This window comes from Mixophyes fleayi, chromosome 10, assembly GCF_038048845.1.
Source record: "Mixophyes fleayi isolate aMixFle1 chromosome 10, aMixFle1.hap1, whole genome shotgun sequence".
Classification (NCBI taxonomy): Eukaryota; Metazoa; Chordata; class Amphibia; order Anura; family Limnodynastidae; genus Mixophyes; species Mixophyes fleayi.
Window position 1 is genome coordinate 104,915,969 of NC_134411.1, and position 18,146 is coordinate 104,934,114.

Here is an 18,146-nt window from a genome sequence, read left to right on the forward strand (position 1 = left end):
GTCATACATACATCACATATACTATATATAAGTCATACATACACCACATATCCTATATATAAGTCATACATACACCACATATCCTATATATAAGTCATACATACACCACATATCCCTATATATAAGTCATACATACACCACATATCCCTATATATAAGTCATACATACACCACATATCCCTATATATAAGTCATACATACACCACATATCACTATATATAAGTCATACATACACCACATATACTATATATAAGTCATACATACACCACATATACTATATATAAGTCATACATACACCACATATACTATATATAAGTCATACATACACCACATATACTATATATAAGTCATACATACACCACATATACTATATATAAGTCATACATACACCACATATACTATATATAAGTCATACATACACCACATATACTATATATAAGTCATACATACACCACATATACTATATATAAGTCATACATACACCACATATCCTATATATAAGTCATACATACACCACATATCCTATATATAAGTCATACATACACCACATATCACTATATATAAGTCATACATACACCACATATACTATATATAAGTCATACATACACCACATATCCTATATATAAGTCATACATACACCACATATACTATATATAAGTCATACATACACCACATATACTATATATAAGTCATACATACACCACATATACTATATATAAGTCATACATACACCACATATCCTATATATAAGTCATACATACACCACATATCCTATATATAAGTCATACATACACCACATATACTATATATAAGTCATACATACACCACATATCACTATATATAAGTCATACATACATCACATATCCTATATATAAGTCATACATACACCACATATACTATATATAAGTCATACATACACCACATATCACTATATATAAGTCATACATACACCACATATCACTATATATAAGTCATACATACACCACATATACTATATATAAGTCATACATACACCACATATACTATATATAAATCCAGTCTCCTTTATATGCGCCAGGTGTTTCTATGTAGCGGACTGTAGAGCCTGGGAACTCCCCCGCCCCGTTGAGTGGTGTGTTCGGTCCCCCCCGGCTGCTAGTTCCGTGGATCAGTCCACTGCAATTCGCGGGGGGGAGACGGACTGTGACAGGACCGGAGCCGGGAGAAGGATGAGGAGAGCCGGGCCCAAGTGATCTGCGTCATGGCCTCTAATTCTACGGACATCGTCAGACAGGGCTACGTGAGGATGAAGAGCAGGAAACTGGGGGTGTGTATCGGCTCGTACCCCACCCTTATATACCGCGCCGCGACCCCTGCACTGGTGCCCCCAATACAGCATGTACCCTGCACCCCAATACAGCGTGTACCCTGCACCCCAATACAGTATGTACCCTGCACCCCAATACAGCGTGTACCCTGCACCCCAATACAGCATGTACCCTGCACCTATGTACCCCAATACAGCATGTACCCTGCACCCCAATACATCGTGTACCCTGCACCCCAATACAGCATGTACCCTGTGCACCTATGTACCCCAATACAGCATGTACCCTGCACCCCAATACATCGTGTACCCTGCACCCCAATACATCGTGTACCCTGCACCCCAATACAGCATGTACCCTGCACCCCAATACAGCATGTACACTCTGCACCTCCTCCTATGTACCCCAATACAGCGTGTACACTCTGCACCTCCATGTACCCCAATACAGCGTGTACACTCTGCACCTCCTCCTATGTACCCCAATACAGCGTGTACACTCTGCACCTCCTCCTATGTACCCCAATACAGCGTGTACACTCTGCACCTCCATGTACCCCAATACAGCGTGTACCCTGCACCCCAATACAGCATGTACCCTAATACAGCGTGTACCCTGCACCTCCATGTACCCCAATACAGCGTGTACCCTGCACCCCAATACAGCGTGTACCCTGCACCCCAATACAGCGTGTACCCTGCACCTATGTACCCCAATACAGCGTGTACCCTGCACCCCAATACAGCATGTACCCTGCACCCCAATACAGCGTGTACCCTGCACCCCAATACAGCATGTACCCTACACCCCAATACAGCGTGTACCCTGCACCCCAATACAGCATGTACCCTGCACCTATGTACCTCAATACAGCGTGTACCCTGCACCTCCTCCTATGTACCCCAATACAGCACGTACACTCTGCACCTTCACCTATGTACCCCAATACAACTCGTACACTCTGCACCTCCACCTATGTACCCCAATACAGCACGTACACTCTGCACCTCCTCCTATGTACCCTAATACAGCACGTACACTCTGCACCTCCTCCTATGTACCCCAATACAGCATGTACACTCTGCACCTCCTCCTATGTACCCCAATACAGCACGTACACTCTGCACCTCCACCTATGTACCCCAATACAGCACGTACACTCTGCACCTCCTCCTATGTACCCCAATCCAGCATGTACACTGTGCACCTCCTATGTACCCCAATACAGCATGTACACTCTGCACCTCCTCCTATGTACCCCAATCCAGCATGTACACTGTGCACCTCCTATGTACCCCAATACAGCATGTACACTCTGCACCTCCTATGTACCCCAATACAGCATGTACACTGTGCACCTCCTCCTATGTACCCCAATACATCATGTACATTCTGCACCTCCTCCTATGTACCCCAATACAGCATGTACACTGTGCACCTCCTCCTATGTACCCCAATACAGCATGTACACTCTGCACCTCCATCTATGTACCCCAATACAGCATGTACACTCTGCACCTCCTCCTATGTACCCCAATACAGCATGTACACTCTGCACCTCCACCTATGTACCCCAATACAGTATGTACACTGTGCACCTCCACCTATGTACCCCAATACAGCATGTACACTGTGCACATCCACCTATGTACCCCAATACAGCACGTACACTGTGCACCTCCACCTATGTACCCCAATACAGCATGTACACTCTGCACCTCCACCTATGTACCCCAATACAGCATGTACACTCTGCACCTCCACCTATGTACCCCAATACAGCATGTACACTCTGCACCTCCACCTATGTACCCCAATACAGCATGTACACTCTGAACCTCCTCATATGTACCCCAATACAGCATGTATACTCTGCACCTCCTCCTATGTACCCCAATACAGCATGTACACTCTGCACCTCCACCTATGTACCCCAATACAGCATGTACACTCTGCACCTCCACCTATGTACCCCAATACAGCATGTACACTGTGCACCTCCTCCTATGTACCCCAATACAGCATGTATACTCTGCACCTCCTCCTATGTACCCCAATACAGCATGTACACTGTGCACCTCCTCCTATGTACCCCAATACAGCATGTACACTCTGCACCTCCATCTATGTACCCCAATACAGCATGTACACTCTGCACCTCCTCCTATGTACTCCAATACAGCATGTACACTCTGCACCTCCACCTATGTACCCCAATACAGTATGTACACTGTGCACCTCCTATGTACCCGAATACAGCATGTACACTCTGCACCTCCTCCTATGTACTCCAATACAGTATGTACACTGTGCACCTCCTATGTACCCGAATACAGTATGTACACTCTGCACCTCCTCCTATGTACCCGAATACAGCATGTACACTCTGCACCTCCTCCTATGTACCCCAATACAGCATGTACACTGTGCACCTCCTATGTACCCCAATACAGCACGTACACTCTCTACCTCCTCCTATGTACCCCAATACAGCACGTACACTCTGCACCTCCACCTATGTACCCCAATACAGTATGTAAGCATGTTTAAATTGCTCTACTGTATTAGCCTCTGATGGGAGGCTATTTCACTTATCCACTACTTTTTCTGTGAAGTAACTTCCTCTGAACCTACGTCCCCCCAGTGTCAGTACATGTCCTCATGTTCTAATACTTCTCTTCCCTTGTAGAACATTTCCCTCCTGTACATTGTTCAAACCCTTCATATATTTGAATGTTTCTATAATGTCCCCCCGTTCCCTTCTCTGCTCCAAACTATACATATTAAGATCTTTTAGTCTTTCCGAGTAAGTTTTGCGCTGTAGGCCATGCACCATTTTAGTTGTCCTTCTTTGTACAGTCTGTAATGTATTTATATCCTTCTGGAGATATGGCCTCCAGAACTGAACACAGTATTCTAGATCATCATCATCAACATTTATTTATATAGCCCCAGCAGATTCCGTAGCGCTTTACAATTGAGAACAAACATTAATAAGACAATACTGGGTGATACATACAGACAGAGAGGTAAGAGAACCCTCTTCGTAAGCTTACAATCTATGGGACAATGGGAGTAAGAAACACAAGGGTAGGTGCTACATCATGTTGCACAATAGACCAGCTAGAATGCAAAGGTAAAAGTACTGAATGGGCTGTGTGTGGCAATGTTGGTCAGAAGGTTGTTGTCTTGTGTTAGCTGTGTAGAGGGTGGTAATAGGGTAACCTAGGGAGTTTAAAAGGGTGGTTGAGGAATATCATAACCTTGTCTGAAGAGGTGGGTTTTCAGTGAACGCTTGAAGGTTTGAAGACTTGGAGGAAAGTCTTACTGTGTGAGGGAGGGAATTCCACAAAGTGGGTACAGCCTGAAAAAAGTCCTGTAACCGAGAATGGGAGGAAGTGATGAGAGTGGAAGAGAGACGTAGATCTTGTGCAGAACGGAGGTGTCGAGTAGGGAGATATTTTGAGACAAGTGATTAGATGTATGTTGGTGCAATTTTGTTAACGGCCTCAGCAGAGGAAGAACGGTTTGCAAGGAAAATCAGTCTAGCCACTGCGTGCATAATAGATTGTAGGAGTTCAAGTCTGACTTTGGGAAGACCAGTAAGGAGGGAATTGCAATAGTCGATGCGGAAGATGATGAGTGCATGAATTAATGTTTTTGCGGTGTCTTGTGTCAGATATGTGCGTATTCGGGAAATGTTCTTTAGGTGTATGTAACGTGATTTAGATATAGAGTTGATGTGGGGAATAAACGACAATTGTGAGTCAAGGATTACACCTAGGCAACAAGCTTGCGTGGTGGGATTTATGGTCATGTTATCAACAGAAGTAGAAATGTCAGGCAGGAAGCTTCTGTTTTTGGGTGGGAATATTAATAATTCAGTTTTTGAAAGATTGAGTTTGAGTTGGCGAGAAGACATCCAAGATGAAATGGCAGAAAGACAGTCAGTAACGCGAGACACCACAGATGGTGAGAGATCAGGAGAGGATAGATAGATTTGTGTATCATCCGCATAGAGATGATACTGAAATCCAAAGGAACTTATTAGTTTTCCAAGAGAAGTGGTGTAGATAGAGAATAGCAGAGGACCTAGGACTGAGCCTTGCGGTCTCCAACTGATAAAGGAAGCGGAGCAGAGGTGGATCCAGAGAAATTAACACTGAATGAGCGATTAGATAGGTAGGATGAGAACCAGGATAGGACAGTGCCTTCAAGACCTAGGGATTGCAGCGTTTGTATGAGGAGAGAGTGGTCAACAGTGTCAAATGCAGCCTAGAGATCCAGGAGAATTAGAAGTCAGTAGTGGTTATTACTTTTTGCTGTGATAAAATCATTGACAATTCTGGTCAGCGCAGTCTCTGTGGAGTGTTAAGAGCGAATGCCTGACTGAAGAGGATCCAATAGGTTGTTTGCTGTAAGAAAGTGTGTGAGGCGAGTGTAGGCAATTCTCTGGAGAAGCTTGGAGGGGCACGGGAGCTGAGAGATGGGGCAGTAATTATCGTAATTATCCAATTATCCTGATTCTCGGAAGAGTAAATTCTCAAGAAGAACTTGCCCTTTCTGTCTGCCTGTTTATATTAGGATGATAGCAAGAGAAGTTGAGTTTAATATGTAATTCCTCACAAAAAGCCCTCCAAAATGGGATATGAAGACAAAAGATCTCTTGTATAAAGAGAGTGGCCAGGATTGGTGGAGAGGGTAATCCTTTCAGTGGGACATAGTGAACCATTTTGGCAAGGCGATCAACCAATACCCAGACTCTATAGGGTAGGATCAGGTTAAAGCATGTAAAGAACATAGACCACCTTACATGATGTGGGTTGAGGCAATTGGCTGTCTGAAGGCAGACTAAATTCTTGTGCTCAGTGAATACAGGGATAGAGTGCACAGCGCCATTATTTGAGTGCTGATTTAATTGGCAATAATTCCTTATTGCCAATTCCATAATTCTTTTCCAGAGAACGTCTTAAGAGAGAAACCCACAGGGATGAAGCCTCCCGGTGGAATCTATTTGGGACAAGATTGCAGAAATCCGTACAGTGGAGACCTCTACCTCCGTGTAGAATGGCGGGGTGAAGTCTGGTTGCAAAAGGACAGGTGCAGAAGAAAAAGCCCTTGTTTAGAATTTGGAAAGCAGAAATTGCTTCTGGTAGCTAGGTCTTGTGGGAAGCTCCCTTACGGTATGTGCAGTAACAAATGCTATTACTGAGGAGAATACACTGATAAGTTGATGGTAATAATTAGCAAATCCAATAAATTGCTGAATAGCCTTGAGACCAGAAGGTTGAGACCAATTGAGGATTGACACCACTTTCTCTGGATCCATTTGAAGGCCCTGGCCTGATACTAGGGATCCGAGAAACGGGACTTTCTCTTGCCCGAGAGGCATTTTTCTAATTTACAGTAAAGATGATTGGACCGTAGGCAAGTGAGAACCTCTCTGACCTGGCAACGGTGGGAATCCAAATCCTTAGAAAATATCAAAATGTCATCCAAGTATACGACTAATGAGTGGTATAATAGATCACAAAAAATCTTGTTTACAAACCCTGGAAGACTGCCGGGGCATTACTGAGACCAATTGGCATGACCAGTTATTTGCAGTGACCACCACACACATGGAAGACAGCTTGCCACTCATCTCCTTGACGGAATCTGATGAAGTTATACGCACCACGTTGATCCAATTTGGTAAATATCTTGACCCCATGAATATGGTCAAAGAGTTTGGGCATAAGCGGAAAGGGGTAGTGCTTTTTCTTTATAGTAATAGCATTTATCTAACAGTAATCAATACGAGGTCTTAGAGAATCACCCTTTTTTTAACGAAGAATAAACAACTTCTGTTGGAGAAGAGGACTTGCGTATAAAGCCACGTTTTAGATCCTTATAAGTATAGTCAGACATGACCTGGGTTTCAGGTAAAGCCTGCCGCACGGAATAGTCTTCCCAGAAATTATTTCTAGTGTGCAATCCCAAGTCCGGTGAGGAAGACGCTTCTCAGTAGCAGGTTAACTGAACATGTCTAGAAATAGTCAGGTGGCAGAGAAGAACCAGAGGACTGGGTATGGCAGACCGATCTGGAGAACCTGGAATGACCAATAGAAGGCAGTTCTCTGTAGAAGATAAACCCCATGAGGTCATTTGTGCCACCCTCCAATCAAACTGGGTAGAATTCTTCCGGAGCCAAGGTAAACTCAGGATGATCGGGTTAACAGTCTCAAGCAGAACTAGTAGGCTGATCCAGGAGCACTCCTACTTGAAGTCGAATAGGAAAGGTTCATTTAGAGATGGTTTTGTTATGGGCTCGATTGCCATCCACCACGGTTAAAGGTAGGGAATGCTCCAATGGTCAGGTGGATATCTGAAGTTCCACTGCCAGGGAGGCAGAAATAAATTTACCAGCCGAACCAGAGTCTGCGACTGCAGAGAGATAAATAGAACCCTTCAAAGAATGGATTGTGACCGGCATGACGATGTCCAAATGATTTTTACTCAAGAGAGACTTTAGAATGGCTCCTAACTTGGCCTCCCTAGAACTGGTTAGGATTTTGTGTTTCCCAGTCTCTTATGGCATAAGTTGTTCTTAAACCTCCTGTCTCGTTCTTCTTGTGAAAGACAGGAACCGTCTACTTGAATGGTTATCGAGGGGTTCTGGAATCGAGGGGTTCTGGAATGGTTTTGTCCAGGAGAGAACTTAAGTAAAAAAAATGAGAACTTTCCTTAATGAATCAGGCCCCTAATCTTTAAATCTACCGCCTAAAATACTTCCATGTGAGCTCCTCTCCCCTAACGCCGAAATTGACTATAGAGGGTGGGTTTCCAGATACCAGGGCAACAGTGCCATTGCTGCCTCTCCTGGAGTTCTCCAAGCTCCAGTATGGCTCCTTACCTGTGGCATCTCCTGGCATGCCTTGCATGAATCCAGGAAATGCCATTACCAGAACCTCTTGTACCCACTAAACAGCTTGGGCTAGCAGGGGTGACAGAGTGGTGGCTACGTGCCACTATTGGGTTTAGGGCTGCTTCTGCCAGGCAATAATTCCTGCTGTGTTGTGGTGGCAAAGCAACACATGGGGGACCCAGCCACATATCCTATTACTGCAGGTACTGTACAGTGAAACAATTTCTTATTAACCTCCTATTACTACATGTATTGAACAGTGACACAATTCCCTACTAATCCTCTAATAATGCATGTACTGTACAGGGACAATTTCTTACTAACATACTTACTGCATTTACTGTACAGTGACACAATTCCTTATTTATCCTCTAGTAAGGAGACCTGAATATCGGGCACCATAGTGGAGAAGCAGGTGCTTTAAATAGACAGAGCTGACGGACAATTAGCCAATCAGGAGAATGCAGGAAGTTTTGAAGAGACCAGGTGTGCGCATGCTCAGTTCAGACCAGCAAGTGAATGCAGGAAGTGAGAACCGAGGGGAACCGGTAAGAACAGTGACCAGAATGCAGGTTTGCTGGTGCAATGTGTGACAGGCCATGACCTTAAACTCAAGCAAGTTGAATGGGGTGCTGAACGTCGATTGTTGTTGAGTTTCTGGGGTCAGTGGTAAATGCCAATACTTGTTACTCAAGTCAAGAGAGGAAAAATACTTTGCTCTAGCTAACTCCTCCAACAAGGCTGGAGATAGGCTTCAGACATGGTCTCATTGTTCACTTGGAGGTAGCCTATGGGAAAACCGTGTTTTCTTTTCCTTCTCGAGGACCAGTAGAGTGGAGGATGTTCATGGCTGGATAATGTATATCTCCAGCATCTTCTGCACCGCTCTCTGGTGAGACCCAGTAAGCGTGTTGCCTAGTTGGTGTATTCTTACCAGATTTCACTTGGTGCTTCCTCCTGTACTGATCCAGCTGCTCACTCTACGGACACCAAGTCACTGGTCCCAGTCCAGTTCCTCAGTACCACTCTCACCGTTGACATCCTGAGGAGGTCCGGTAGTGTGAATACCTGTATCCTCCTTCAGTAAGCATCAAACTGTGGCTGCCAACTCCACACGATCCTGGTGTGCAATCAACATGTTTGCATGATAGGTACCATGAAATGACACCACATAGGTGATGATGTGAGACCGTGTACGGTCCAGAAGGTGCCGCCTGGGCTGCCCATGTGGGCATTAGAAGAAGCACCTTCTGCTCCGTCTGATAAACTCTGGTGCATGTAGATATACATTTCTGTTTTCCATTAAAGAACTATCAGGCATGAATGTATGATGGCGCTTGGACTATTCATCCTGCTGATTACAGAAATGAAAATGGTCACTTACAAATTTCCAAATATGCAGATTCAGATCTTGTGTGTTTTGAGCATTTCTGTCAGTATGACTATAGCATACATTGGTAGTTTCACACAATTCATGTTTTTGGGAACTTTGAAGAGTTTTATGTTGATATTTGCAAATTGTAAATTCAGTAATCAGTGGGCGCTGGTGAAAGTAAAAACGTCACCCACAACCACTCATTGAGGTTGGTGTGGCAAAACAAAGCGTTTATGTTACGAGCCGCGGCGGTATCCATAGCTGCCCGCGGCTCGCTCCCCTCACTGTCTGGCGTCCCGGCCGTCTCCTTGATCAGGACATCACTTCCGTTTCTCGGGCCGACCGTTGCTAGGGCAACGGGCGGACTCTGAGCGCCGCGTCCCGGCAATACAGGGCAGCCGGGCGCATGCGCCGAGGTCAATACAACCTGCGGGCTAATTAAGTATGTAATTTAATCATTAGGCAGTGTCTGGGGATGGTTTCAGGGCAAGGCCCTGATTGGCTGCCTTCAGTATTTAAGGCAGGGAGGGCTTAGCCTCCCTGCCGGTTATAGCGTTCAAGTCCTGCACTGTTGCTGACCTGCTGTTGGATTCCTGTACACCTGATCTGTTGTTTTGACCCTCTGCCTGTACCTTGGACCTTGCCTGTTTGCCTGTGACCCTGACCTTTTGGCTTGTATTCTGGACTTCGCTGTTTTGCTACGGACCTCTGACCTGGGCCTGCCTCTGATCACCCGTTGTAGCCTGGGCTAGCGCCCCCGGTTCCATCTGCGCTGTGGCCATCTTTGATGACCTTTTACTACTCTGAGCCTAAGACCTGGGGACATCCGAGTACCTGTGAGCACATAAAGCTCTACGGGAAGGCGGCTGCTATAGGTGAAGATCTCTACCCTAACTGTTCTCTAAAAGCTCATCTAGGTGGTCCTGGGCTTTAATAGTTTAGTGCTAGAGAATGAGCTTTATTCCCAATATCCTAATGTCATGCGACATGAAGCAATCCATAGTACACCACCAGGGGCAGCTTCCCGGACCTTCATGCAGAATACGCCTGCAGTGTGAGCAGGCTTTAGATATACATTTGGGAGTCAGTTAGGGAATTACTATAGGAGTAATAACATGCATCTGCACATACTAGTCTTACATATATGGTAGAGAGTAGTTAGCGGAAGGTCGCCTGTGATCAGTGTCCTTATCCAGTATAATTGCTTTCTCTGTAGTTTTTCTGCCCCACCGTAGTACACACGGATCTCTTCCGATGAATTGTAAAGACTAACTATCCACTGCAGTCCTAAGTAGCACTAACCCTGAACCTGGCACAGGGAGCATCCATCAGTCTAAGTTACTCCATAGATATTGTATTGACAATGGGCTGCTATATGTTTCTTTCTTGATATTGACCATCTATGTGGTATGTAAAGAGGACACATGGTCCTGGCTGCTTATAGTAGAAGAAATGTTGTATACATGTGGGTGCTCTTGTTACTGTGATGTGTTATTATTGGGATATAACTTGGTGGATGTTAGAGACGCCATAATCATGTGTACATCATGTGAGTAGTATCATCGTGAACTATCTGTGTGCCTTTGATGGACCTTGATGTCATTCTGTGGCGTCGGTCTGCTGAGGACCCGCATGTCACATCTTACACTGGGGTTCCGTTATTATACTCCGCACATTTCTCAGTACGGCAAACTGGTTACTGGACTGAAGAGAAGCGTAACGTGTAGGGTGTAACGTGGAGTGGTCAAATCATCCGGGAAAATGGAGGAACATGCACTAGACCTGAGAATAACTGATCATCTCTTAGACATGGGAATACCCTTGTATTGCACAATATAGGAGGTAACAAATACAGAGAGATCCCCCAGAACACTGCTATATCCAGCAATGGACCTTCCACTTCTACTGTAAATAAAATTGCAAAAGTCTCAGTTGCACACATTTGCAAATATATGTTAAAGCCACCCGCCACTCTACGGCGCTTCTGTTAATAGGGTGGTCCTAACTCTAAACAGTAAGAGTCCCATATATTTGGGCCATACATATATGTGTTTTTAAATTGAGAGCTAACTTACCAGGAGGTACCCCAGAAGCCTCCAAATAGCAATACAGCGCCAGCACTCTCCCTCCATAGAAAAAATTTGAGAGGTGACCATAATGTTTTGTTTGCATACGCTTCCAGGTTCCACATGGAACTTCATGTTTTTGTTTCTTCTAACGCACGTTTTGATCATATTTTCCATACAGTGATTTCCTGGTAATGTCTGATATTTCAGTGTGTTTTGAAACTTCATTAATTACTGTCATAGTGTTTACGCAGGTTCCTGACTCCTTGTGTGCGCAGGTTCCTGTCTCCTTGTGTGCGCAGGTTCCTGACTCCTTGTGTGCGCAGGCTCCTGTCTCCTTGTGTGCGCAGGTTCCTGTCTCCTTGTGTGCGCAGGCTCCTGTCTCCTTGTGTGCGCAGGTTCCTGTCTCCTTGTGTGCGCAGGTTCCTGTCTCCTTGTGTGCGCAGGCTCCTGACTCCTTGTGTGCGCAGGTTCCTGTCTCCTTGTGTGCGCAGGTTCCTGTCTCCTTGTGTGCGCAGGTTCCTGTCTCCTTGTGTGCGCAGGTTCCTGACTCCTTGTGTGCGCAGGTTCCTGTCTCCTTGTGTGCGCAGGCTCCTGTCTCCTTGTGTGCGCAGGTTCCTGACTCCTTGTGTGCGCAGGTTCCAGTCTCCTTGTGTGCGCAGTTTCCTGTCTCCTTGTGTGCGCAGGTTCCTGTCTCCTTGTGTGCGCAGGTTCCTGTCTCCTTGTGTGCGCAGGTTCCTGTCTCCTTGTGTGCGCAGGTTCCTGTCTCCTTGTGTGCGCAGGTTCCTGTCTCCTTGTGTGCGCAGGTTCCTGTCTCCTTGTGTGCGCAGGCTCCTGTCTCCTTGTGTGCGCAGGTTCCTGTCTCCTTGTGTGCGCAGGTTCCTGTCTCCTTGTGTGCGCAGGTTCCTGTCTCCTTGTGTGCGCAGGTTCCTGTCTCCTTGTGTGCGCAGGTTCCTGTCTCCTTGTGTACGCAGGTTCCTGTCTCCTTGTGTGCGCTGGCTCCTGTCTCCTTGTGTGCGCAGGTTCCTGTCTCCTTGTGTGCGCAGGTTCCTGTCTCCTTGTGTGCGCAGGCTCCTGTCTCCTTGTGTGCGCAGGTTCCTGTCTCCTTGTGTGCGCAGGTTCCTGACTCCTTGTGTGCGCAGGTTCCTGTCTCCTTGTGTGCGCAGGCTCCTGTCTCCTTGTGTGCGCAGGTTCCTGTCTCCTTGTGTGCGCAGGTTCCTGTCTCCTTGTGTGCGCAGGTTCCTGTCTCCTTGTGTGCGCAGGTTCCTGTCTCCTTGTGTGCGCAGGTTCCTGTCTCCTTGTGTGCGCAGGTTCCTGTCTCCTTGTGTGCGCAGGTTCCTGTCTCCTTGTGTGCGCAGGTTCCTGTCTCCTTGTGTGCGCAGGTTCCTGTCTCCTTGTGTGCGCTGGTTCCTGAGTCTTTGTGTGCGCAGGTTCCTGTCTCCTTGTGTGCGCAGGTTCCTGTCTCCTTGTGTGCGCAGGTTCCTGTCTCCTTGTGTGCGCTGGTTCCTGAGTCCTTGTGTGCGCAGGTTCCTGTCTCCTTGTGTGCGCAGGTTCCTGTCTCCTTGTGTGCGCAGGTTCCTGTCTCCTTGTGTGCGCAGGTTCCTGTCTCCTTGTGTGCGCAGGTTCCTGTCTCCTTGTGTGCGCAGGTTCCTGTCTCCTTGTGTGTGCGCAGGTTCCTGTCTCCTTGTGTGCGCTGGCTCCTGTCTCCTTGTGTGCGCAGGTTCCTGTCTCCTTGTGTGCGCAGGCTCCTGTCTCCTTGTGTGCGCAGGCTCCTGTCTCCTTGTGTGCGCAGGCTCCTGTCTCCTTGTGTGCGCAGGCTCCTGTCTCCTTGTGTGCGCAGGCTCCTGTCTCCTTGTGTGCGCAGGTTCCTGTCTCCTTGTGTGTGCAGGTTCCTGACTCCTTGTGTGCGCAGGTTCCTGTCTCCTTGTGTGCGCAGGTTCCTGTCTCCTTGTGTGCGCAGGTTCCTGTCTCCTTGTGTGCGCAGGTTCCTGTCTCCTTGTGTGCGCAGGTTCCTGACTCCTTGTGTGCGCAGGTTCCTGTCTCCTTGTGTGCGCAGGTTCCTGTCTCCTTGTGTGCGCAGGTTCCTGTCTCCTTGTGTGCGCAGGCTCCTGTCTCCTTGTGTGCGCAGGTTCCTGTCTCCTTGTGTGCGCAGGTTCCTGTCTCCTTGTGTGCGCTGGTTCCTGAGTCCTTGTGTGCGCAGGTTGCTGTCTCCTTGTGTGCGCAGGTTGCTGTCTCCTTGTGTGCGCAGGTTCCTGTCTCCTTGTGTGCGCAGGTTCCTGTCTCCTTGTGTGCGCAGGTTCCTGTCTCCTTGTGTGTGCGCAGGTTCCTGTCTCCTTGTGTGCGCTGGCTCCTGTCTCCTTGTGTGCGCAGGCTCCTGTCTCCTTGTGTGCGCAGGCTCCTGTCTCCTTGTGTGCGCAGGCTCCTGTCTCCTTGTGTGCGCAGGCTCCTGTCTCCTTGTGTGCGCAGGCTCCTGTCTCCTTGTGTGCGCAGGCTCCTGTCTCCTTGTGTGCGCAGGCTCCTGTCTCCTTGTGTGCGCAGGTTCCTGACTCCTTGTGTGCGCAGGTTCCTGTCTCCTTGTGTGCGCAGGTTCCTGTCTCCTTGTGTGCGCAGGTTCCTGTCTCCTTGTGTGCGCAGGTTCCTGTCTCCTTGTGTGCGCAGGTTCCTGACTCCTTGTGTGCGCAGGTTCCTGTCTCCTTGTGTGCGCAGGTTCCTGTCTCCTTGTGTGCGCAGGTTCCTGTCTCCTTGTGTGCGCAGGCTCCTGTCTCCTTGTGTGCGCAGGTTCCTGTCTCCTTGTGTGCGCAGGCTCCTGTCTCCTTGTGTGCGCAGGCTCCTGTCTCCTTGTGTGCGCAGGTTGCTGTCTCCTTGTGTGCGCAGGTTGCTGTCTCCTTGTGTGCGCAGGTTCCTGTCTCCTTGTGTGCGCAGGTTCCTGTCTCCTTGTGTGCGCAGGTTTCTGTCTCCTTGTGTGCGCAGGCTCCTGTCTCCTTGTGTGCGCAGGCTCCTGACTCCTTGTGTGCGCAGGCTCCTGTCTCCTTGTGTGCGCAGGTTCCTGTCTCCTTGTGTGCGCAGGCTCCTGTCTCCTTGTGTGCGCAGGTTCCTGTCTCCTTGTGTGCGCAGGTTCCTGACTCCTTGTGTGCGCAGGTTCCTGTCTCCTTGTGTGCGCAGGTTCCTGTCTCCTTGTGTGCGCAGGCTTCTGTCTCCTTGTGTGCGCTGGCTCCTGTCTCCTTGTGTGCGCAGGTTCCTGTCTCCTTGTGTGCGCAGGTTCCTGTCTCCTTGTGTGCGCAGGCTCCTGTCTCCTTGTGTGCGCAGGTTCCTGTCTCCTTGTGTGCGCAGGTTCCTGTCTCCTTGTGTGCGCAGGTTCCTGTCTCCTTGTGTGCGCAGGTTCCTGTCTCCTTGTGTGCGCAGGTTCCTGTCTCCTTGTGTGCGCAGGTTCCTGTCTCCTTGTGTGCGCAGCTTCATGAGTCCTTGTGTGCGCAGCTTCCTGAGTCCTTGTGTGCGCAGCTTCCTGAGTCCTTGTGTGCGCAGGTTCCTGTCTCCTTGTGTGCGCAGGTTCCTGAGTCCTTGTGTGCGCAGGTTCCTGTCTCCTTGTGTGCGCAGGTTCCTGAATCCTTGTGTGCGCAGGTTCCTGTCTCCTTGTGTGCGCAGGTTCCTGTCTCCTTGTGTGCGCAGGCTCCTGACTCCTTGTGTGCGCAGGCTCCTGACTCCTTGTGTGCGCAGGTTCCTGTCTCCTTGTGTGCGCAGGTTCCTGTCTCCTTGTGTGCGCAGGCTCCTGTCTCCTTGTGTGCGCAGGCTCCTGACTCCTTGTGTGCGCAGGCTCCTGTCTCCTTGTGTGCGCTGGCTCCTGTCTCCTTGTGTGCGCAGGTTCCTGTCTCCTTGTGTGCGCAGGTTCCTGTCTCCTTGTGTGCGCAGGTTCCTGTCTCCTTGTGTGCGCAGGTTCCTGTCTCCTTGTGTGCGCTGGCTCCTGTCTCCTTGTGTGCGCAGGTTCCTGTCTCCTTGTGTGCGCAGGTTCCTGTCTCCTTGTGTGCGCAGGTTCCTGTCTCCTTGTGTGCGCAGGTTCCTGTCTCCTTGTGTGCGCAGGTTCCTGTCTCCTTGTGTGCGCAGGTTCCTGTCTCCTTGTGTGCGCTGGCTCCTGTCTCCTTGTGTGCGCTGGTTCCTGTCTCCTTGTGTGCGCAGGTTCCTGACTCCTTGTGTGCGCAGGTTCCTGTCTCCTTGTGTGCGCAGGTTCCTGAATCCTTGTGTGCGCAGGTTCCTGTCTCCTTGTGTGCGCAGGTTCCTGTCTCCTTGTGTGCGCAGGTTCCTGTCTCCTTGTGTGCGCAGGTTCCTGACTCCTTGTGTGCGCAGGTTCCTGACTCCTTGTGTGCGCAGGTTCCTGTCTCCTTGTGTGCGCAGGTTCCTGTCTCCTTGTGTGCGCAGGTTCCTGACTCCTTGTGTGCGCAGGTTCCTGAATCCTTGTGTGCGCAGGTTCCTGAATCCTTGTGTGCGCAGGTTCCTGTCTCCTTGTGTGCGCAGGTTCCTGTCTCCTTGTGTGCGCAGGTTCCTGTCTCCTTGTGTGCGCAGGTTCCTGTCTCCTTGTGTGCGCAGGCTCCTGACTCCTTGTGTGCGCAGGCTCCTGACTCCTTGTGTGCGCAGGCTCCTGACTCCTTGTGTGCGCAGGCTCCTGTCTCCTTGTGTGCGCAGGTTCCTGTCTCCTTGTGTGCGCAGGTTCCTGTCTCCTTGTGTGCGCAGGCTCCTGACTCCTTGTGTGCGCAGGTTCCTGTCTCCTTGTGTGCGCAGGTTCCTGTCTCCTTGTGTGCGCAGGTTCCTGTCTCCTTGTGTGCGCAGGTTCCTGTCTCCTTGTGTGCGCAGGTTCCTGTCTCCTTGTCTGCGCAGGTTCCTGTCTCCTTGTGTGCGCAGGTTCCTGTCTCCTTGTGTGCGCTGGCTCCTGTCTCCTTGTGTGCGCTGGTTCCTGTCTCCTTGTGTGCGCAGGTTCCTGACTCCTTGTGTGCGCAGGTTCCTGTCTCCTTGTGTGCGCAGGTTCCTGAATCCTTGTGTGCGCAGGTTCCTGTCTCCTTGTGTGCGCAGGTTCCTGTCTCCTTGTGTGCGCAGGTTCCTGTCTCCTTGTGTGCGCAGGTTCCTGACTCCTTGTGTGTGCAGGTTCCTGACTCCTTGTGTGCGCAGGTTCCTGTCTCCTTGTGTGCGCAGGTTCCTGACTCCTTGTGTGCGCAGGTTCCTGTCTCCTTGTGTGCGCAGGTTCCTGTCTCCTTGTGTGCGCAGGTTCCTGAATCCTTGTGTGCGCAGGTTCCTGTCTCCTTGTGTGCGCAGGTTCCTGTCTCCTTGTGTGCGCAGGTTCCTGACTCCTTGTGTGCGCAGGTTCCTGACTCCTTGTGTGCGCAGGTTCCTGACTCCTTGTGTGCGCAGGCTCCTGTCTCCTTGTGTGCGCAGGCTCCTGTCTCCTTGTGTGCGCAGGCTCCTGTCTCCTTGTGTGCGCTGGCTCCTGTCTCCTTTTGTGCGCAGGCTCCTGTCTCCTTGTGTGCGCAGGTTCCTGTCTCCTTGTGTGCGCAGGCTCCTGTCTCCTTTTGTGCGCAGGCTCCTGTCTCCTTGTGTGCGCAGGCTCCTGTCTCCTTGTGTGCGCTCTATCCTGTCTCCTTTTGTGCGCAGGCTCCTGTCTCCTTGTGTGCGCAGGTTCCTGTCTCCTTGTGTGCGCAGGTTCCTGTCTCCTTGTGTGCGCAGGCTCCTGTCTCCTTGTGTGCGCAGGCTCCTGTCTCCTTGTGTGCGCAGGCTCCTGTCTCCTTGTGTGCGCAGGCTCCTGTCTCCTTGTGTGCGCAGGTTCCTGTCTCCTTGTGTGCGCAGGTTCCTGTCTCCTTGTGTGCGCAGGCTCCTGTCTCCTTGTGTGCGCAGGTTCCTGTCTCCTTGTGTGCGCTGGCTCCTGTCTCCTTGTGTGCGCAGGCTCCTGTCTCCTTGTGTGCGCAGGCTCCTGTCTCCTTGTGTGCGCAGGTTCCTGTCTCCTTGTGTGCGCAGGCTCCTGTCTCCTTGTGTGCGCAGGTTCCTGTCTCCTTGTGTGCGCAGGTTCCTGTCTCCTTGTGTGCGCAGGCTCCTGTCTCCTTGTGTGCGCAGGTTCCTGTCTCCTTGTGTGCGCAGGTTCCTGACTCCTTGTGTGCGCAGGTTCCTGTCTCCTTGTGTGCGCAGGCTCCTGTTTCCTTGTGTGCGCAGGTTCCTGTCTCCTTGTGTGCGCAGGTTCCTGACTCCTTGTGTGCGCAGGTTCCTGTCTCCTTGTGTGCGCAGGTTCCTGTCTCCTTGTGTGCGCAGGCTCCTGTCTCCTTGTGTGCGCAGGTTCCTGTCTCCTTGTGTGCGCAGGTTCCTGTCTCCTTGTGTGCGCAGGTTCCTGTCTCCTTGTGTGCGCAGGTTCCTGAGTCCTTGTGTGCGCAGGTTCCTGAGTCCTTGTGTGCGCAGGTTCCTGTCTCCTTGTGTGCGCAGGTTCCTGACTCCTTGTGTGCGCAGGTTCCTGTCTCCTTGTGT

At 49.6% G+C, this 18,146-nt stretch overlaps 1 protein-coding gene across 1 annotated transcript in view; it reads left to right on the plus strand.

Moving 5' to 3' along the window:
• The first annotated feature begins 1,133 nt into the window (after positions 1–1,133).
• DOK4 (docking protein 4) overlaps positions 1,134–18,146 on the plus strand; it is a 39,393-nt gene continuing 22,380 nt past the window's right edge. Inside the window, exon 1 of the mRNA XM_075189452.1 lies at positions 1,134–1,305. Coding sequence (XP_075045553.1) covers positions 1,240–1,305 — 66 coding nt within the window. The 5' untranslated portion in view covers positions 1,134–1,239. The remainder of the gene's footprint in view (positions 1,306–18,146) is intronic.